The 19,599-nt window shown below is 43.7% G+C and overlaps 1 protein-coding gene and 1 non-coding gene across 2 annotated transcripts in view; both read right to left on the bottom strand.

Moving 5' to 3' along the window:
• Window positions 1–15,448, bottom strand: part of LOC126293543 (transcription factor SPT20 homolog) — a 189,307-nt gene extending 173,859 nt beyond the window's left edge. Inside the window, exon 1 of the mRNA XM_049986809.1 lies at window positions 15,347–15,448. Coding sequence (XP_049842766.1) covers window positions 15,347–15,364 — 18 coding nt within the window. The 5' untranslated portion in view covers window positions 15,365–15,448. The remainder of the gene's footprint in view (window positions 1–15,346) is intronic.
• Window positions 2,322–2,396, bottom strand: Trnat-ugu (transfer RNA threonine (anticodon UGU)). The gene has a single exon. It is a non-coding gene; the product is annotated as a tRNA-Thr (tRNA).
• Window positions 15,449–19,599: the final 4,151 nt, after the last annotated feature.

Here is a 19,599-nt window from a genome sequence, read left to right on the forward strand (position 1 = left end):
CACCTACCATAAAACAAAGTTCAAACTCACTTAAATCTTGATAACCTGCCACTGTACCAGCAGTAACCGATCTTACAATGGCGCCAGACAGTTGTTGTCTTATATAGGCGTTGCCGACCGCTGCGCCGTGTTCTGCGTGTTTACGTATCTCTTCATTTGAAAATGAATGCTTATATCAGTTTCTTTGGCACTCCAGTGTAGACGGTTACATGAAAATACATATTATTACTAATTGCACAATTGTGGGACTAAAGGGACCAGACTACTATGGTCATTGGTAATTGCACAATTACGTAATAGTTGATTCAATCACCGACATTATCGATTATAGCTTGGTACAATAGCTCTCTCTCCGGTAAGCCGGCAGTTGTGGCCGAGCGGTTCGGGACGCTACAGTCTGGAACCGAGCGACCACTACGGTCGCAGGTTCCAATCCTGCATCGGGCATGGACGTGTCTAACGTCCTTAGGTTACTTAGGTTTATGTAGTTCTGTTCTAGGGGACTGATGACCTCAGACGTTAAGTCCCATAGTGCTCAGAGCCATTTTAACCATTTGAACTCTCCGGTAAACCATCGACTCTTCCGACCTCTAAGCACCGATTGGCCCGCTTCGGAAAGAACGTTTTAGACTTTCTAAGATTTTAGCAGCAGCTCCATATGAAAGCTTGGGTCCCTTTGGATAATTTAAAAGGGACACTGCCTCGTGACGCTTCAAATATTTTGCACTCATTTTAAACTGCAACTGACAAAACAAAGCATTCAACCCACACACTGTTTATCTATACAGTAAGCGAACTGATTACAATTCAATTGGTTCAATTGGCTCTGAGCACTATGGGACTTAACTTCTGAGGTCATCAGTCCCCTAGAACTTAGAACTACTTAAACCTAACTAACCTAAGGACATCACACACATCCATGCCCGAGGCAGGATTCGAACCTGCGACCGCAGCGGTCGCGCGGCCCCAGACTGTAGCGCCTAGAACCGCTCGGCCACTCCGGCCGGCATACTGATTACATATTCGAGACCACTACCAGAGATGTTGCTGCGAACGTTACATTTAACATCGTGGCGTACACCTCCTTGTGGAACTCACTGTAAATTACAAAGCAAATGGTTAAAGAAAGGCTATTCCGACAGGAAAGGCGAACCGCCGTTTGTAGGGGATCACCACTTCACAAATGGTGATGGCTACAATGACATGTGTAGATCATGATGCTATCAAACAGGTAGTCAAAATACTTTGTTCCTGTGCGGCTGGTCCCGGCGGAGTTTCGAGTCCTCCCTCAGGCATGGTTGTGTGTGTTTTTCCTGAGGATAATTTAGGTTAAGTAGTGTGTAAGGTTAAGGACTCAGCAGTTAAGTCCCATAAGATTTCACACAGAAAGTGTACGTGGACGCATGTTGTCAAACCACGAAATGGTACTGACATAACATCTCATAGTGCTCGTTTTAAAAACAGAACCTAGTAAGGAAGTAAGGAATGGCAGATTGTCTGATGGGTACGATTACTATCTACAGTAAATGATTTTAATCAGTCGCAGTGGATACTGTAATCCACACCGACCTGTGCTGGCCATAGTTATTTTCTGAAGCGTTAACATGAGATTAGCTGTCGCAGAATATCTCTCCAAAAAGCAACAAATACGTAGATATACACTGTATTACAGCAGTTCAGCCGGCCGCTGTGACCAAGCGCTTCTAGGCTCTTCAGTCCGGAACCGCGCTGCTGCTGCGGTCGCAGGTTCGAATCCTGCCTCGAGCGTGTTTGTGTGTGATGTCCCTAGGTTAGTTAGGTTTAAGTAGTTCTAAGTCTAGGGAGAAGTCTAGGAAAAGGGCCACACCCGCGTGTGAATGTGGTGTATCAGAGGGTACTCCCGATTATGTGGTCTACGAGTGCCACCTTTTCAATGATGTAGCATCCACATTACGTGACAAATTACCTGACCATGACACATACCACTTACTAAGGCAAGAAGACACTTTTCAGACTCTTAACCAATTGGCGGATGAGGTATCACGAAAAGTGTTAAACGAACACCTGAGGAACATAAATTAAATTAACAGTTTGATACACACCAAACACTGAATCCTGCACCCTATTCCCATACCGGCTGTCCCTGGACATGCCGACTTTCCTCACTCTGGAAGCCGCCGCGTACAGGACTAGGGGGGGTGGGGTACAACACCACAGACACAGGACGAAGCACCGGACTTGATTTAGATTAAACTAGTTAGTAGAACGAAATGATAATTAAATGGACGCACTAGCTGCAAAGAGGCGTTGATATACTTCATTGGGGACATGTTGAAAAAGTGTGCCCCGACCGGGACTCGAACCCGGGACCTCCTGCTTACATGGCAGACGCTCTACCCATCTGAGCCACGGAGAGCACATAGGGCGTCCATTTAATTATCATTTCATTCAAGTGAAGCTGCATGGTCATTAACGGTAACTGTTCCTTATACAGTTAGTAGGTCATATAAAGTTAACATTAATAATAATAAATTAATTAATTGCCCATTGTTATCTAGTTATAGCTGTAGCTCACTAATTAACTAAATTTGTATCTAGCTGCAATTACTGTTGGATAAAATTGGGACCCATTGATCATTTAAGGAAGAGGTTTAAGGTTGTATAATTATTATAATTTTGTAATAAAGAATGTTTTTTAAGTTTAGGGGACTGATGACCTCAGATGTTAAGTGCCACAGTGCTGGGAGCCATTTTTGAACAGCAGTTCAAAGTAGCGGCAATGCAAGCATTGATGACGCTAATACTAATGACGCAATTCAGACGGAAAGTTGACAGTCATTCAAACAATTCAGTAACTGGGTCATTACTGAACCATATAAAAAAATGTAAATTAGTTACAAACTACGGCGTGCACATACTTTATTCAACATGCAAACGCCACTACAGGTATTCGTATTTAGGTTATGACATATTCGATACGCCTGCCATCATTGGCGATGATGTGATGCAGACTGTAATGGTACTTGAATTAAGTAACCATTACGGCAGCTCACCTGAACCTCTCGATACCAGCAATATTTTACCGTGTTTCTGTAAAGTAGTTAACATATTTCTGAGACAACATCCAGATTTGATTTCATTAATGTAGAGGTACATTGCTACATCGATATGTTCATATTGCAATAATATTATTCTTATGTGTATTCTTTCCTTTGTCACTATGATCTTTGACGTACTTGTAACTCTGATTTTTGGGCGCGAAAGCGATTATTACTTAGTTAGAGTCAGACCTTGAGAAAGTCAAGTCTTGGACGTCATGTTGGAAAGACGCATAACGTAGTCAGCTTATAAAATGTGAACATTAACAGTGAGTCGTCGAGCAGACGCGCAAAACTATAGACCCATGTCTCTGACGTCGATCTGTCGTAGAATTTTAGAACATGTTTTTTGTTTGCGTGTCATGTCGTTTTTGGAAACCCAGAATCTACTCTGTAGGAATCAACATGGATTCCGGAAACAGCGGTCGTGTGAGACCCAACTCGCTTTATTTGTTCATGAGACCCAGAAAATATTAGATACAGGCTCCCAGGTAGATGCTATTTTTCTTGACTTCCGGAAGGCGTTCGATACAGTTCCGCACTGTCGCCTGATAAACAAAGTAACAGCGTACGCAATATCACACCAGCTGTGTGGCTGGATTGACGAGTTTTTAGCAAACAGAAGACAGCATGTTGTTATCAATGGAGAGACGTCTACAGACGTTAAAGTAACCTCTGGCGTGCCACAGGGGAGTGTTATGGACCATTGCTTTTCACAATATATATAAATGACCTAGTACATAGTGTCGGAAGTTCCATGCGGCTTTTCGCAGATGATGCTGTGGTATACAGAGAAGTTGCAGCATTAGAAAATTGTAGCGAAATGCAGGAATATCTGCAACGGATAGGCACTTGGTGCAGGGAGTGGCAACTGACCCTTAACATAGACAAATGTAATGTATTGCGAATACATAGAAAGAAGGATCCTTTATTGTATGATTATATGATAGCGGAACAAACACTGGTAGCAGCTACTTCTGTAAAATATCTGGGAGTGTGCCTACGGAACGATTTGAAGTGGAATGATCATATAAAATTAATTGTTGGTAAGGCGAGTACCAGGTTGAGATTCATTGGGAGAGTCCTTAGAAAATGTAGTCCATCAACAAAGGAGGTGGCTTACAAAACACTCGTTCGACCTATACTTGAGTACTGCTCATCAATGTGGGATCCGTACCAGATCGGGTTGACGGAGGAGATAGAGAAGATGCAAAGAAGAGCGCCGCGTTTCGTCACAGGGTTATTTGGTAACCGTGATAGCGTTACGGAGATGTTTAGCAAACTCAAGTGGCAGACTCTGCAAGAGAGTCGCTCTGCATCGCGGTGTAGCTTGCTCGCCAGGTTTCGAGAGGGTGCGTTTCTGGATGAGGTATCGAATATATTGCTTCCCCCTACTTATACCTCCCGAGGAGATCACGAATATAAAATTAGAGAGATTCTAGCGCGCACGGAGGCTTTCCGGCTGTCTTTCTTCCCGCGAACCATACGCTACTGGAACAGGAAAGGGAGGTAATGACAGGGGCACGTAAGGTGCCCTCCGCCACACACCGTTGGGTGGCTTGCGGAGTATAAATGTAGATGTAGATGTAGTAGATGTTTTCAAGTATATTTTGTATTGTGAAGTGATGTTTTGTGTGTTACGCGATAGTGCAGCAAAAGCAATAAAAAGGAAGGGTAACATGAATTCGGAGTGCTGATTATTTTTTAGATCACCATTGTGCTAACTTTCAAAGGTTTAATCTTCAAGAATGGTTAGTGAAGCGCATCTACAAAACTTTTGAATATAGCAGAATAACACCTAGGCCTCTTTGCATCCGAGCTTGGAATCATCACCACCTAGATATTCGACGATTGAGCCACGATTTTACAACGAGACCAGCGTGGGAAATACTAAGAGATGAGTGCCTAGTTTATTTATTATTACATGAAATGACTTTATTAACTGTGCTCTAATGACACCTGCCACATAATATGACTGGTGTTGCCCGAAAATGCAGTATTTAGCAGCGTGAGCAACACCGCAATCATTATTAAATTCTGACCTTTGTGTGGCAGGGTTGTTAGAAGACGAATAGTGAAATCCTGCATGACCCGCTGAAGTGAACATCGATGCGGTCGATGACCTCCTGAATGGCTGTTTTCAGCTCTGCAACGGTTTTGGGGTTGTTGCTGTACACCATGTATTTAATATATGAGTCTCAGAGCCGGAGAATATGTCCGTGGCCTCTGGTACCACAGAGCCAGAATGCGGCCCCCAAAGTTGTCCTCCAGGACATCAAACGCTCTCCTGCTTCGATGGGGTCGAGCTCCGTCTTGTATGAATCACGTCTTGTCCAAATCAGGATCACTTTGGATAATAGGGATGAAATCGTCTTCCAAAACATTCAGTATCGTTCGGTTGTCACCGTGCCATCAAGGAATATCGCACAAATTATTTCGTGACTGGACATTGCACACCAGACAGGTCACCAGATGAAGGTGAAGAGACTTCTCGATCGCGAAGTGCTGATTCTCAGTCCCCCAAAAGCGCCAATTTTGCTTATTGACGAACCCATCCAAATGAAAGTGAGCATCGTCGCTATATCAAACCACCAAGGGCATACTAATTCCCATCATGACGGCGGTCAACCGTTTCAACGTCCTAACGCGGACCTTTCAGAAATTATGAGGATTTTATTTCCTATAGCTCAGTTATTGTCGCCCTGTACATCTATCTACGAAATTATTAGAAGACTAATTAAATCAGGCGAGTACGTGGGGTAAATATAGTGGACTGCAAGACGTAATTACAACTGCAGTGAGAATTAAATGAAGGTGAGCGGAAAATGCAACAGACGAAGAGATTGTACGTGAATAAAGGGAGTTATTTTCTGTAATGCAAGATAACTGAAAATACTAAGGCGCCGACCAAATGAAAGGAACGCAGATGACGTCAAAACACTTGCGGGAGCAAAATGGATTGGTGAAAGATGCTGAAAAGCTTAGACGAACGTTTCGTGCGTCAAAAAAATGACACTGATGATGTAAGCTGCAGTTCATGTATGTTACATTAACGAGGCTAAATGCATGACATTCTGCATCAAATATGTATGTAAATCAGGAAAAGTCTGAAAATGTCCTCCTGATACTTTATTCAAGGAAGCACTGTAAGATTTATTTTTTTAAAGCACACGGCAGAAATTAATAACAGGAACCAATCATAAACAGTAATCTGCTAATGTTTCTGTAGCATTCAGTATGACAGCGTAGGCTTCTAACACGGGAAGCTCCCCATCGCTCCCCCCTCAGATTTAGATATAAGTTGGCACACTGGATAGGCCTTGAAAAACCACAGATCAGTCGAGGAAACAGGAAGAAGTTGTGTGGAACTATGAAAAAATGAGCAAAATATACAACTGAGTAGTCCATGTCCAACATTAGCAACATCAAAGTTAATTAAGCTCAGGATCACCGTGGTCCCGTGGTTAGCGTTAGTAGCTGCTGAACGAGAGGTCCTTGGTTCAAGTCTTCCCTCGAGTGAAAAGTTTACTTTCTTTATTTTCGCAAAACATACGATCTGTCCGTTCGTTCATTGACGTCTCTGTTCACTGTCATAAGTTTAGTGTCTGTGCTTTGCGACCGCACCGCAAAACCATGCGATTAGTAGACGAAAGGACGTGCCTCTCCAATGGGAACCGAAAACATTTGACCGCATGTCATAGGTCAGCCGATTCCTCCATAGGAAAACGCGTCTGATATATTCTATACGACACGGGTGATGGCATGTGCGTCACATGACAGCAATATGTTGACGATCCACCTAACTTGTACACTTGGCGAATGGGTAAAAAGATTCTTCTACCTTACCCGATTTCGGTTTTCTTGTGGATGTGATAATCACTTCCAAAAAAGTGATGAAAACATAAAAGTTTGTCACATAAACTGAAAACAAAATAAATTAAACTTTTCACTCAAGGGAAGACTTGAACCAAGGACCTCTCGTTCCGCACCTGCTTACGCTAACCACGGGACCACAGCTCTCCTGAGCTCAGATCAGCCTTGATGTTGCATATCTTGCACATGGACTACTCAGTTTGTATATTTTGCTTATTTTTTCGTAGTTCCACACAACTTCCTCCTGTTTTCTCGATTGATCTGTGTTCAGTTTTTCAAGGCCTATCCACTGTGCCAACTTATAACTAAATCTGAGGGGGGTGCGATGGGGAGGTTCCCTTGTAAGCAACGTCCACCTCAAGTCTGTAGCGGTAGCTCATTATATCTCCATGCCACAATATTCGTACTTACAACATGCTACAGGTCTACTGAAGAGACTGTTTACAATACGCTTGTCGGCCCTCTTCTGGAGTACTATTGTGCGAGGTGGGACACCCATGACATAGGATGGACAAAGGACACTATAAATTTTCAAAGAAGCACAGCTCGTTCTGTATTCTCGCAGATACGTGGAGAGAGTGCACGAGTATGAAAAGCGAGCCTGAAGGTTGTTCGATGAGCCTTCTACCAGGACTTTAAGTGTGAATTGCATAGTAATATGGGGATGTAGTTGCAACATGTCGGAATCTGACATTTCTTGTTTACATTCAAGTGAGCAAATGTTACTCTTCCACTTTAAACACTTATCCATAGTGACAAGGAATTTCAGTATGAACTTTCTGTCTCCAGATATGCTTCATTATCCGTGTATGCAAATCCTCGCCAAGCTTTCAATTGTACCACTGCACGTCGTCGATCTCTTAAGGAATGCGAGCTCTTCGTACAAGCGATCAATATGTGTGTGTGTTTAGGAGATGTAGACCTCAGACAGCATCTGTTACGAGACACACATCTTTCTGTGAAGCCATAAGGCACCTTTACGTTGGCTCTGCGTACAATACCCTAAGGCACATTTCCTTCACTTGAAACAGTTCTGTTGGCTACCGACAGTGAACTGCGTCGCGTATAATACTGAATATCACCTTTATGAGAGTGACACATAACATCGAAGCGTGAGTCCATACACTACTGGCCATTAAAAATGCTACACCAAGAAGAAATGCAGATCATAAACGGGTATTCATTGGACAAATATATTATACTAGAACTGACATGTTATCACTTTTTCAAGCAATTTGGATGGATAGCTCCTGATAAATCAGTACCCATAACAACCACCTCTGGCCGTAATAACGGCCTCGATATGCCTGGGCATTGAGTCAAACAGAGCTTGGATGGCGTGTACAAGTACAACTGCCCATACAGCTTCAACACGATACCACAGTTCATCAAGAGTAGTGACTGGCCGCCATTGACCAGACGTTTTCAGTTCGTGAGAGATCTGGAGAATGTGCTGGCCAGGGCGGCACACGAACATTATCTGTATCCAGAAAGGCCCTTGCAACATGCGGTCGTGCATTATCCTGCTGGAATGTATGGTATCGCAGGGATCGAATGAAGGGTAGAGCTACGGGTCGTAACACATCTGAAACGTAACGTCCACTGTTCAAAGTGCCGTCAATGCGAACAAGAGGTGACCGAGACGTGTAACCAATGGCACCCCATACCATCACGCCGGGTGATACGCCAGTATGGCGATGACGAATACACGCTTCCAATGTGCGTTCACCGCGATGTCGCCAAACATCGATGCGACCATCGTGATGCTGTAAACAGAACCTGGATTCATCCGAAAAAATGACGTTTTGCCATTTGTGCATCCAGGTTCGTCGTTGAGTACACCATCGCAGGCGCTCCTGTCTCTGATGCAGCGTCAAGGGTAACCGCAGCCACGGTCTCCGAGCTGGTAGTCAGTGCCGCTGCAAACGCAGTCGAACTGTTCGTGCAAATGGTTGCTGTCTTGTAAACGTCCTCATCTGTTGACTCAGGGATCGAGACGTGGCTGCACGATCCGTTACAGCCATGCGGGTAAGATGCCTGCCATCTCGACTGCTAGTGATACGAGGCCGTTGGGATCCAGAATGGTGTTCCGTATTACCCTCCTGAACCAACCGATTCCATATTCTGCTAACAGTCTTTGGACCTCGACCAACGCGAGCAGCAATGTAGCGATACGATAAACCACAATAGCGATAGGCTGCAATCCGACCTTTATCATAGTTGGAAACGTGATGGTACGCATTTCTCCTCCCTACACGAGGCATCACAACAACGTTTCACCAGGAAACTGCTGTTTGTGTATGAGAAATCGGTTGGAGACTTTTCTCATGTCAGCACATTGTAGGTGTCGCCACCGGCGCCAACCTTGCGTGAATGCTCTGAAAAGCTAATCATTTGCATATCACAGTATCTTTTTGCTGTCGGTTAAATTTCGCGTCTGTAGCACGTCATCTTCGTGGTGTAGCAATTTTAATGGCCAGTAGTTTATATTAAAGAACAGTCAGTTTGTTGATAGTACAACTATTATTGGGACATTCTTACAGAAAAAGGATGATGCTGTTTTCGTTTGGCGTCACATACTCTGTGACTTCAAACCTTTTAGATTTTCATTACTGGTTTTTTTCTGCCTATGATCTTCGTGGCTGACAAGAAGCTGATACGTCTGTGCAGGCTACATGAAAGTGTAAAAGAGGCAGTGGGGGAAATTAAATGAGAATCTTTGGAAGAAAATTCTCTACAAGTCCTAAAAGTGTTAACGAGAATTTCTGAACACTGTTTACGAGCTCGACTGAATGTTGGCTGCTTTGTGTGCATTGACCAATGTTGGCGGCAGCGTTGGTAGCAATGTGTGGACGAAGGGTTAGCAACGGCATCAGGTGAGAGAGTTAAAATTTAAAGTAAAATTTAGAAAATTTTGAATGAAGGTAGAAAGATTACGGTTTAACGTGCCACCTACAGCACGATCATTAGAGAGGAAGTTCAAGCTGCAATTACGATAGGATGGCGAAGGATGTCGGCTGTACTCTTTCCAAAAGAACCATCCCTGTATTTGCCTGGAGCGATTTAGAGAAATTACTGTAAACCTAAATGTGGTTGTCCGGAAGGGCATTTGAATCACTGTCCTCCCGAACACGGCTCCAGTGTGCTAAAAACACTGGTTCTCCTCGCCCGGTGTCAAAGGTTGGGGAGAAAGAAAAGACGAAATCCCGTACTAGATGGGACAAAGCGCCTGGCAAAATAAGAACCAAATCCTACGGAATCTAACATTCTAGAGAAGAAAACTCGAATGAAATTACTTCCTGTTGATGGCACATATGTAGCGAAACATTGGTTCGAATTTATATGACATAGTGAGTGAGGAAAGAAGGAGAGGGGATAGGTGGAAATTCGTTACTTCCAGCTACACAGGGCATTGTGATAATGCAATGGCGAAAGCTGAAAATTTGTGCCGGGCGGGGACTCGAACCCCGAGTTGCCGCTTGTCATAAGCGATTGTCTTAATCGCTTCGGCCATCCGGACACAGTCGCTGACCGATTCAAATTTTCTATTTCTTGCACGCTACAACGCAGCTCCTCGTCCATTAAGCCCTATTCACAGATTTTTCATTTTATTTCCGTCAATGATCACAAAACTTTCGGTCCTTAGACCACCTGTTTCGGTACGCAATGACCAACTTCAGATCTGCAACAAAACACTGGAAATGAATGTCACTAGTGAACAGATTACGTCTTGGAACAATAAAATATTACTTTCATGGATGAGAAAACATACGCTTAACATTTGACGAGAGGTACCTGCTTCATAACATATCTTAATATAATAAAGCCATAATTCCATCATCACAAAATCAGCTTATCATCGTCGCACATGTTTACAATATAGTTTACACTAGCCACAACATGTGTAGCCTACACATATTGTACCCACTACACTGTAGTTCGTTATGAACAGTAGCACTATTAACAGTGACTCTGACACAACTGTGGCCTAGTTTACACCATATTTTAAGTATGTACGACGAAGCTGATGTTGTGTGTGTTTTGTGACGATGCCACTACGCCTGTTTTTATATTAGAAACCGTTAGATATGCTCGTCATACTTCAGGCGCACGTTTTCACATCTATCAAATTATTCACTTTTCGTTACGGCACATTTTATTGTACTCAGACGTAACCTCTTCACTAGTTGCATTTCATTTCCCATATTTTGCTGCAGATCTGAAGGTGATCATTGATGACCTAAACCTGTAGTGCAAGGACCAAAATTTTTGCGATCCTTGGAAGATATAAAAGAAATTCGTGCTACACTTCGTGGACCACTGTTTTAATTGGCGATTATGTCGCAACTTGGCAAATTATTGATTCCGGTAGAAGTTCGAAAGATAATGGTGCATTCATACTGAAACAAAAGTCAGAGTAGTCGTAATGCTACACAAATGTACACAGGGTGAACCTTAATAAAAGCGACAAACTGCCGGAACGGATTCGTGACAGGAAATGGAGAAAAAAGATCTTCTATGAACGTGTGTCCGGAAATGCACGGTGGATGACGCTCATATACTAAAGAGACTGCCTACACTATGCTTGTCCGTCCTCTTTTAGAATAATGCTGCGTGTTGTGGCATCCTTACCAGGTAGGATTGACGGAGTACATCGAAAAAGTTCAAAGAAGGGCAGCGCGTTTTATACTATCGCGAAATGGGGGAGAGAGTGTCACTAAAATGATACAGGTTGTGGGGTGTACATAATTAAAACAAAGGCGTTTTCGTTGCGGCGGAACCTTCTCACAAAATTTCCATCACCAACTTTCTCCTCCAAATGCGAAAATAGCCTACATAGGGAGAAACGATCAAATAAAATAACAGAAATCACAGCTCGCACCGAAATACAGGCTGATCAAAAAGTTAGTATAAATTTGAGAACTTAATAAACCACGGAAAAATGTAGATAGAGAGGTACAAATTGACACACATGCTTGGAATGACATGGGGTTTTATTAGAACCAAAAAAAAAGACAAAGTATTACTAGACGCGTGAAAGATCTCTAGCGCGTCGTTTGGTGATGATCGTGTGCTCAGCCTCCACTTTCGTCACGCTTGGCCTCCCAGGTCCCCAGACCTCAGTCCGTGCGATTATTGGCTATGGGATTACCTGAAGTCGAAAGTGTATCGTGATCGACCGACATCTCTAGGGATGCTGAAAGACAACATCCGACGCCAATGCCTCACCATAACTCCGGACATGCTTTACAGGGCTGTTCACAACATTATTCCTCGACAACAGCTATTTTTGAGAAGTGATGGTGGACATTGAGCATTCCCTGTAAAGATCATCATCTTTGCTTTGTCTTACTTTGTTATGCTAATTATTGCTATTCTCATCAGATGAAGCGCCATCTGTCGGGAAATTTTTGAACTTTTCTTTTGTTCTAATAAAACCCCATGTCATTCCAAGCATGTGTGTCAATTTGTAACTCTCTATCTACATTATTCCGTGATTTATTTAGTTTTCAAATTTATACTGACTTTTTGATCACCTGGTATGTAGGTGTTCGCCTTTTCCGCGCGCTGTACGAGACTGGAGTAATAGATAATTATTGTGAAGGTGACTCGATGAATCCTCTGCCAGGCATTTAAATGTGATTTGCAGAGTATCGATGTAGATGTGCATGTAGGTTAACGACAGTTCCTCTGACCACGTGCCGTGTGTTCCTTGCGTGTTACAGGCTGTGTGACTGACGCAGAGTACTGTGTACTATAAGCAGTCGAATGCTCCGGTACTCGTGTGTCGGGAACAAGCCGAGATGGTGTTTGCGTAGGGCCAAGCAGATGGAAACGGTCGAGATGGAGCACGACTGTATCAAAAGGAGCACCATCAAAGACACTAACAACGTCACAGAACATTTCAAGCCAGTTTTGGGCGTTTGTGAGATCGTGCGTCTTTCCAGACAGACGAATGTGTAGTGAGGCGGCGGGCTGTGCGTACAGCAGATTTGGAGGGCCGGGTTCCACAGTAAACTGAGACGAACCCTAGTACAACGTCCAGGCATGATGTAAGCCAAAGTACGATTCTCTGAATCCAGCATGACAACCCCTACAATCGCTACCACCTGTAATCGCATGGAGGCTACTTTGAGTATCTGTTGTGACGTGGATGCGATGCACTGTATTCCGGGACGATTTGTTCTCGTTCCTCGCATACCGTCCATTTCCGGATACACGTTTACGGAACCTTTTTTCCCCACGTCCCAGTCAGGAATCTGTCCCAGTACTTTGTCGATTTTATTAGTGTTCGCTCTGTATATTTGAGTGGTATCTGTTCCGCCGCACATCACTCGAATATATAGGGTGGTCCATTGATCGTGACCAGGCCAAATATCTCACGAAATAAGCGTTAAACGAAAAAACTACAAAGAACGAAACTCGTCTAGCTTGAAGTGGGAAATCAGATGGCGCTATGGTTGGCCCGCTAGATGGCGCTGCCATAGGTCAAACGGATATCAACTGGGTTTTATTGAATAAGAACCCGCATTTTTATTACATATTCGTGTAGTACGTAAACAAATATGAATGTTTTAGTTGGAGCACTTTTTTCGCTTTGTGAAAGATGGCGCTGGGATAGTCACAAACGTATAAGTACGTTGTATCACGTAACATTCCGCCAGTGCAGACGGTATTTGCTTCGTGATACATTACCCGTGTTAAAGGTCGTTATCGTGTTGATGTATGGCTGTTGTGATCAAAATGCCCAACGGGCGTGTGCTATGTATGCTGCTCGGTATCCTGGACGACATCATCCAAGTGTCCGGGCCGTTCGCCGGATAGTTACGTTATTTAAGGAAACAGGAAGGGTTCAGCCACATGTGAAACGTCAACCACGACCTGCAACAAATGATGATGCGCAAGTAGGTTTTTAGCTGTTGTCGTGGCTAATCCGGACATAACTAGCAGACAAATTGCGCGAGAATCGCGAATGTCAAAAACGTCGGTGTTGAGAATACTACATCAATATCGATTGCACCCATTCCATATTTCTGTGCACCATGAATTCCATTGCCGACGACTTTGAACGTCGTGTACAGTTCTGCCACTGGGCACAAGAGAAATTACGGAACGATGACAGATTTTTTGCACGCGTTCTATTTACCGACGAAGCACTATTAGCCAGCAGCGGTAACGTAAACGGGCATAATATGCACTATTGGGCAACGGAAAATCCACGATGGCTGCGACAAGTGGAACATCGGCGATCTTGGCGGGTTAATGTATGGTGCGGCACTACGGGAGGAAGGACAATTGGCCCCCATTTTATCGATGGCTACCTAAATGGTGCAATGTATGCTGATTTCCTACGTAATGCTCTACCGATGTTACTACAAGATGTTTTACTGCATGACAGAATGGCGATGTGTTTCCAACAAGATGGATGTCCGGCACATAGCTCGCGTGCGGTTGAAGCGGTATTGAACAGCATATTTCATGACAGGTGGATTGGTCGTCGAAGCACCATACCGTGGCCCGCACGTTCAGCGGATATGACGTCTCCGGATTTCTTTCTGTGGGGAAAGTTGAATGATATTTGCTATCGTGATGCACCGAAAACATCTGACAACATGCGTCAGCACATTGTCAATGCATGTGCGAACATTACGGAAGGCGAACTACTCGCTGTTGAGAGGAATGTCCTCACACGTATTTCCAAATGTATTGAGGTTGACGGACATTATTTTGAGCATTTATTGAAGGGTATTTACAGGTATTTACAGGTAATCATTTTGTAACAGCATGCGTTCTCAGAAATGATAAGTTCACAATGGTAGACGTATCACATTGGAACAACCGAAATACAATGTTCAAACGTGCCTACGTTGTATATTTTTAATTTAAGAAACCTACATGTTAGCAACTGTTCGTCTAAAATTGTGAGCCATATGTTTGTGACTATTACAGCATCATATATCACAACGCGAAAAAGGTGGTGCAACTAAGACATTGACATTTCTTTACGTACTACACGAATAATAAAAAATGGGTGTTCCTATTTAAAAGAGCGCAGTTGATATTCGTTTGACCTATGGTAGCGCTATCTAGCGGGCCAACCAAAGCGCCATCTGGTTTCCCCCTTCTAGCTAGACGAGTTTCGTTCTTTGTAGCTTTTTCGTTTGATGCTTATTTCGTGAGACATTTAGCCCAGTCACGATCAGTGGACCACCCTGTATACATGTTTGGGATTAAAGAGAAGTCTGGATAGTAGGTGGTGTGAATCGCAGTAATTCAATGTGTATGCACGGATGTTATTAGAGCATCAGGGTGGAACGGTGACAGAGACGTTGAGGCACAGACGCGAGCCTGTGTACAGACAGACAGAGAGAGAGAGAGAGACAGGATGCGCCTACCTGCAGGAGAGCTCGCATCTTGTGGTCGCTGGCGGCTGCTGGCAGCAACTGAAGGAGAAAACGGCTGCGGGGCCCAACTGAGCACCGAGTGCGGCACGCGGGCACGCCGGGGGCTGGGAGCCAGAGCGGAGGCTCCAGCGGCGTTCCTGGAGGGAGTGACGGAGGGAGGGGTCACATGTATGGAGAGGTAGCGGCCGGGTTTCACTCTCCGGCAGCGCCGTGGCGTGGCTTAGCGTGTGGCGTCTGCATTCCTCTAGCGGCGGATGCGTGTGTGTGTGTGTGTGTGTGTGTGTGGCGGCGCGAAGGTGGTGGGCGGCCGGAAAAACACCTCATAAACCGAACTGCCCGCAATGGCAATGTCCCAACAAACTCCAGAATCAAGGTCGCCACTTCTACGAGGTGTGTTCAAAAAGAAACGGGAGTTTTGCAATTTTTTTTTTTTTGATGGTTCCATGCCTCAATCTGTAAAAACAGAACCGTTTATCACTCTGTTTGGAAGCTACCTGTAAAATATTGTCTGTCTAAGAGAAATCCTAATACAATGATTTCCAACCCCAAGAACCATGGACCTTGCCGTTGGTGGGGAGGCTTGCGTGCCTCGGCGATACAAATAGTCGTACCGTAGGTGCAACCACAACGGAAGGGTATCTGTTGAGAGGCCAGACAAACGCGTGGTTCCTGAAGAGGGGCAGCAGCCTTTTCAGTAGTTGCAGGGGCAACAGTCTGGATGATTGACTGATCTGGCCCTGTAACACTAACCAAAACGGCCTTGCTGTGCTGGTACTGCGAACGGCTGAAAGCAAGGGGAACTACAGCCGTAATTTTTCCCGAGGGCATGCAGCTTTACTGTATGGTTAAATGATGATGGCGTCCTCTTGGGTAAAATATTCCGGAGGTAAAATAGTCCCCCATTCGGATCTCCGGGCGGGGACTGCTCAAGAGGACGTCGTTATCAGGAGAAAGAAAACTGGCGTTCTACGGATCGGAGCGTGGAATGTCAGATCCCTTAATCGGGCGGGTAGGTTAGAAAATTTAAAAAGGGAAATGGATAGGTTAAAGTTAGATATAGTGGGAATTAGTGAAGTTCGGTGGCAGGAGGAACAAGACTTTTGGTCAGGCGAAAACAGGGTTATAAATATAAAATCAAATAGGCGTAATGCAGGAGTACGTTTAATAATAAATAAAAAAAATTGGAGTGCGCGTAAGCTACTACAAACAGCATAGTCAACGCATTATTGTGGCCAAGATAGATACGAAGCCCACACCTACTACAGTAGTACAAGTTTATATGCCAACTAGCTCTGCAGATGACGAAGAAATTGAAGAAATGTATGATAAAATTAAGAAATTATTCTGATAGTGAAGGGAGACGGAAATTTAATAGTCATGGGTGACTGGAATTCGGTACTAGGAAAAGGAACAGAAGGAAACGTAGTAGGTGAATATGGATTGGGGCTAAGAAATGAAAGAGGAAGCCGCCTGGTAGAATTTTGCACAGAGCACAACTTAATCATAGCTAACACTTCGTTCAAGAATCATGAAAGAAGGTTGTATACATGGAAGAACCTTGGAGATACTAAAATGGCAAGACAGAGATTTAGGAAATAGATTTTAAATTGTAAGACATTTCCAGTGGCAGATGTGGACTCCGACCACAATCTATTGGTTATGAACTGTAGATTAAAACTGAAGAAACTGCATAAAGGTGCGAATTTAAGGAGATGGGACCTGGATAAACTGAAAGAACCAGATGTTTCACAGAGTTTCAAGGAAAGCATAAGGGAACAATTGACAAGAATGGGGGAAGGAAATACAGTACAAGAAGAATGTGTAGCTTTGAGGAATGAAATAGTGAAGGCAGCAGAGAATCAAGTAGGTAAAAAGACGAGGGCTAGTAGAAATCCAGACGGCCTTGGGAGAGCCAGTCCTGACAAAACTGTACCATCTGGTGAGCAAGAGGTATGAAATAGGCAAAATACCCTCAGACTTCAAGAAGATTATAATAATTACGATCCCAAAGAAAGCAGGTGTTGACAGATGCGAAAATAACCGAACTATCAGTTTAATAAGCCTCAGCTGCAAAATACTAACACGAATTCTTTACAGACGAATGGAAAAACTGGTAGAAGCTGTCCTCGGGGAAGATCAGTTTGGATTCCGTACATATAATGGAACACGTGAGGCAATACTGACCTTACGATTTATCTTAGAAGAAAGATTAAGGAAAGGCAAACCTACGTTTCTAGCATTTGTATACAGAAAACGTTTGACAATGTTGACTAGAATACTCTCTTTCAAATTCTGAAGGTGGCAGGGGTAAAATACAGGGAGCGAAAGGCTATCTACAATTTGTACAGAAACCAGATGGCAGTTATAGGAATCAAGGGGCATGAAAGGGAAGCAGTGGTTGGGAAGGGAGTGAGACAGGGTTGTAGCCTATCCCCGATGTTATTCAATCTGTATATTGAGCAAGCAGTAAAGGAAACAAAAGAAAAGACCGGAGTAGGTATTAATATCCATGGAGAAGAAATTTGAGGTTCACCGATGACATTGTAATTCTGTAAGAGACAGCAAAGGACCTGGAAGAGCAGTTGAACGGAATGGACAGTGTCTTCGAAGGGAAGGTATAAGATGAACATCAACAAAAGCAAAACGAGGATAATGGAATGTAGTCGAATTAAATCGGGTGATGCTGAGGGAATTAGATTAGGAAATGAGACACTTAAAGTAGTAAAGGAGATTTGCTATTTGAGGAGAAAAATAACTGATGATGGTCGAAGTAGAGAGGATATAAAGTGTAGACTGGCAATGACAAGGAAAGCGTTTCTGAAGAAGAAAAATTGGTTAACATCAAGTATAGAATTAAGTATCAGGAAGTTGTTTCTGAAAGTATTTGTATGGGGTGTAAACATGTATGGAAGTCAAACATGGACGATAAATAGTTTAGTCAAGAACAGACTAGAAGCTTTCGAAATGTGGTGCTACAGAAGAATGCTGAAGATTAGATGGGTAGATCACATCACATGAGGAGGTATCGAATAGGCGTGATGACTGGGTGTTGTGTGCTGCCCTTAGGTTAGTTAGGTTTAAGTAGTTCTAAGTTCTAGGTGACTGATGACCATAGATGTTAAGTCCCATAGTGCTCAGAGCCATTTGAACCATTTGAACCATTGAATAGAATTGGGGAGAAGAGGAGTTTGTGGCACAACTTGACTAGAAGAAGGGATCGGTTGGTAGGGCATGCTCTGAGGCATCAAGGGATCACAAATTTAGTACTGGAGGGCAGCGTGGAGAGTAAAAATCGTAGAGGGAGACCAAGAGGTGAATACACTAAGCAGATTCAGAAGGATGTAGGTTGCAGTAGCTACTGGGAGATGAAGAAGCTTGCACAGGATAGAGTAGCATGGAGAGCTGCATCAAACCAGTCTCAGGACTGAAGACCACAACAACAACAACAATTAGGAACCAGTTCACATATTTTTTACATGTTGCGTGTCGAATCTGTAAAAACGGAACCATTATCAGATCACTCTGTTTCTAAGCTTTCCACAAAATATCGTGTGTCTAAGTCAATGCCTTCGCTGCGCAGTGCCGATGGTACTGTTACCGACGACTCTGCCGCTAAAGCGGAGTTATTGAACGCAGTTTTCCGAAATTCCTTCACCAGGGAAGACGAACGGAATATTTCAAAATTTGAAACACGAACAGCTGCTAGCATGAGTTTATTAGAAGTAGATACCTTAGGGGTTGCGAAGCAACTCAAATCGCTTGATACGCGCAAGTCTTTAGGTCCAGATTGTATACCGATTAGGTTCCTTTCAGATTACGCTGATACAGTAGCACCCTACTTAGCACTCATATACAACCGCTCGCTCACCGATAGATCTGTACCTACAGATTGGAAAATTGCGAAGGTCGCACCAGTGTTCAAGAAGGGTAGTAGGAGTAATCCATTTAACTACAGACCTATATCATTGACGTCCTCTTGCAGTAGGGTTTTGGAGCATATACTGTATTCAAACATTATGAATCATCTCGAAGGAACTGTATTGATACGTAATCAGCATGGTTTCAGGAAACATCGTTCTTGTACAACGCAGCTAGCTCTTTATTCGCGCGAAGTAATGGCCGCTATCGACAGGGGATCTCAAGTTGATGCAGTATTTGTAGATTTCCGAAAAGCTTTTGACACCGTTTCTCACAATCGAATTCTAATCAAGCTGCGGGCCTATGGTTTATCGTCTCAGTTGTGC

This window comes from Schistocerca gregaria, chromosome 10 (assembly GCF_023897955.1).
Source record: "Schistocerca gregaria isolate iqSchGreg1 chromosome 10, iqSchGreg1.2, whole genome shotgun sequence".
Lineage (NCBI taxonomy): Eukaryota > Metazoa > Arthropoda > Insecta > Orthoptera > Acrididae > Schistocerca > Schistocerca gregaria.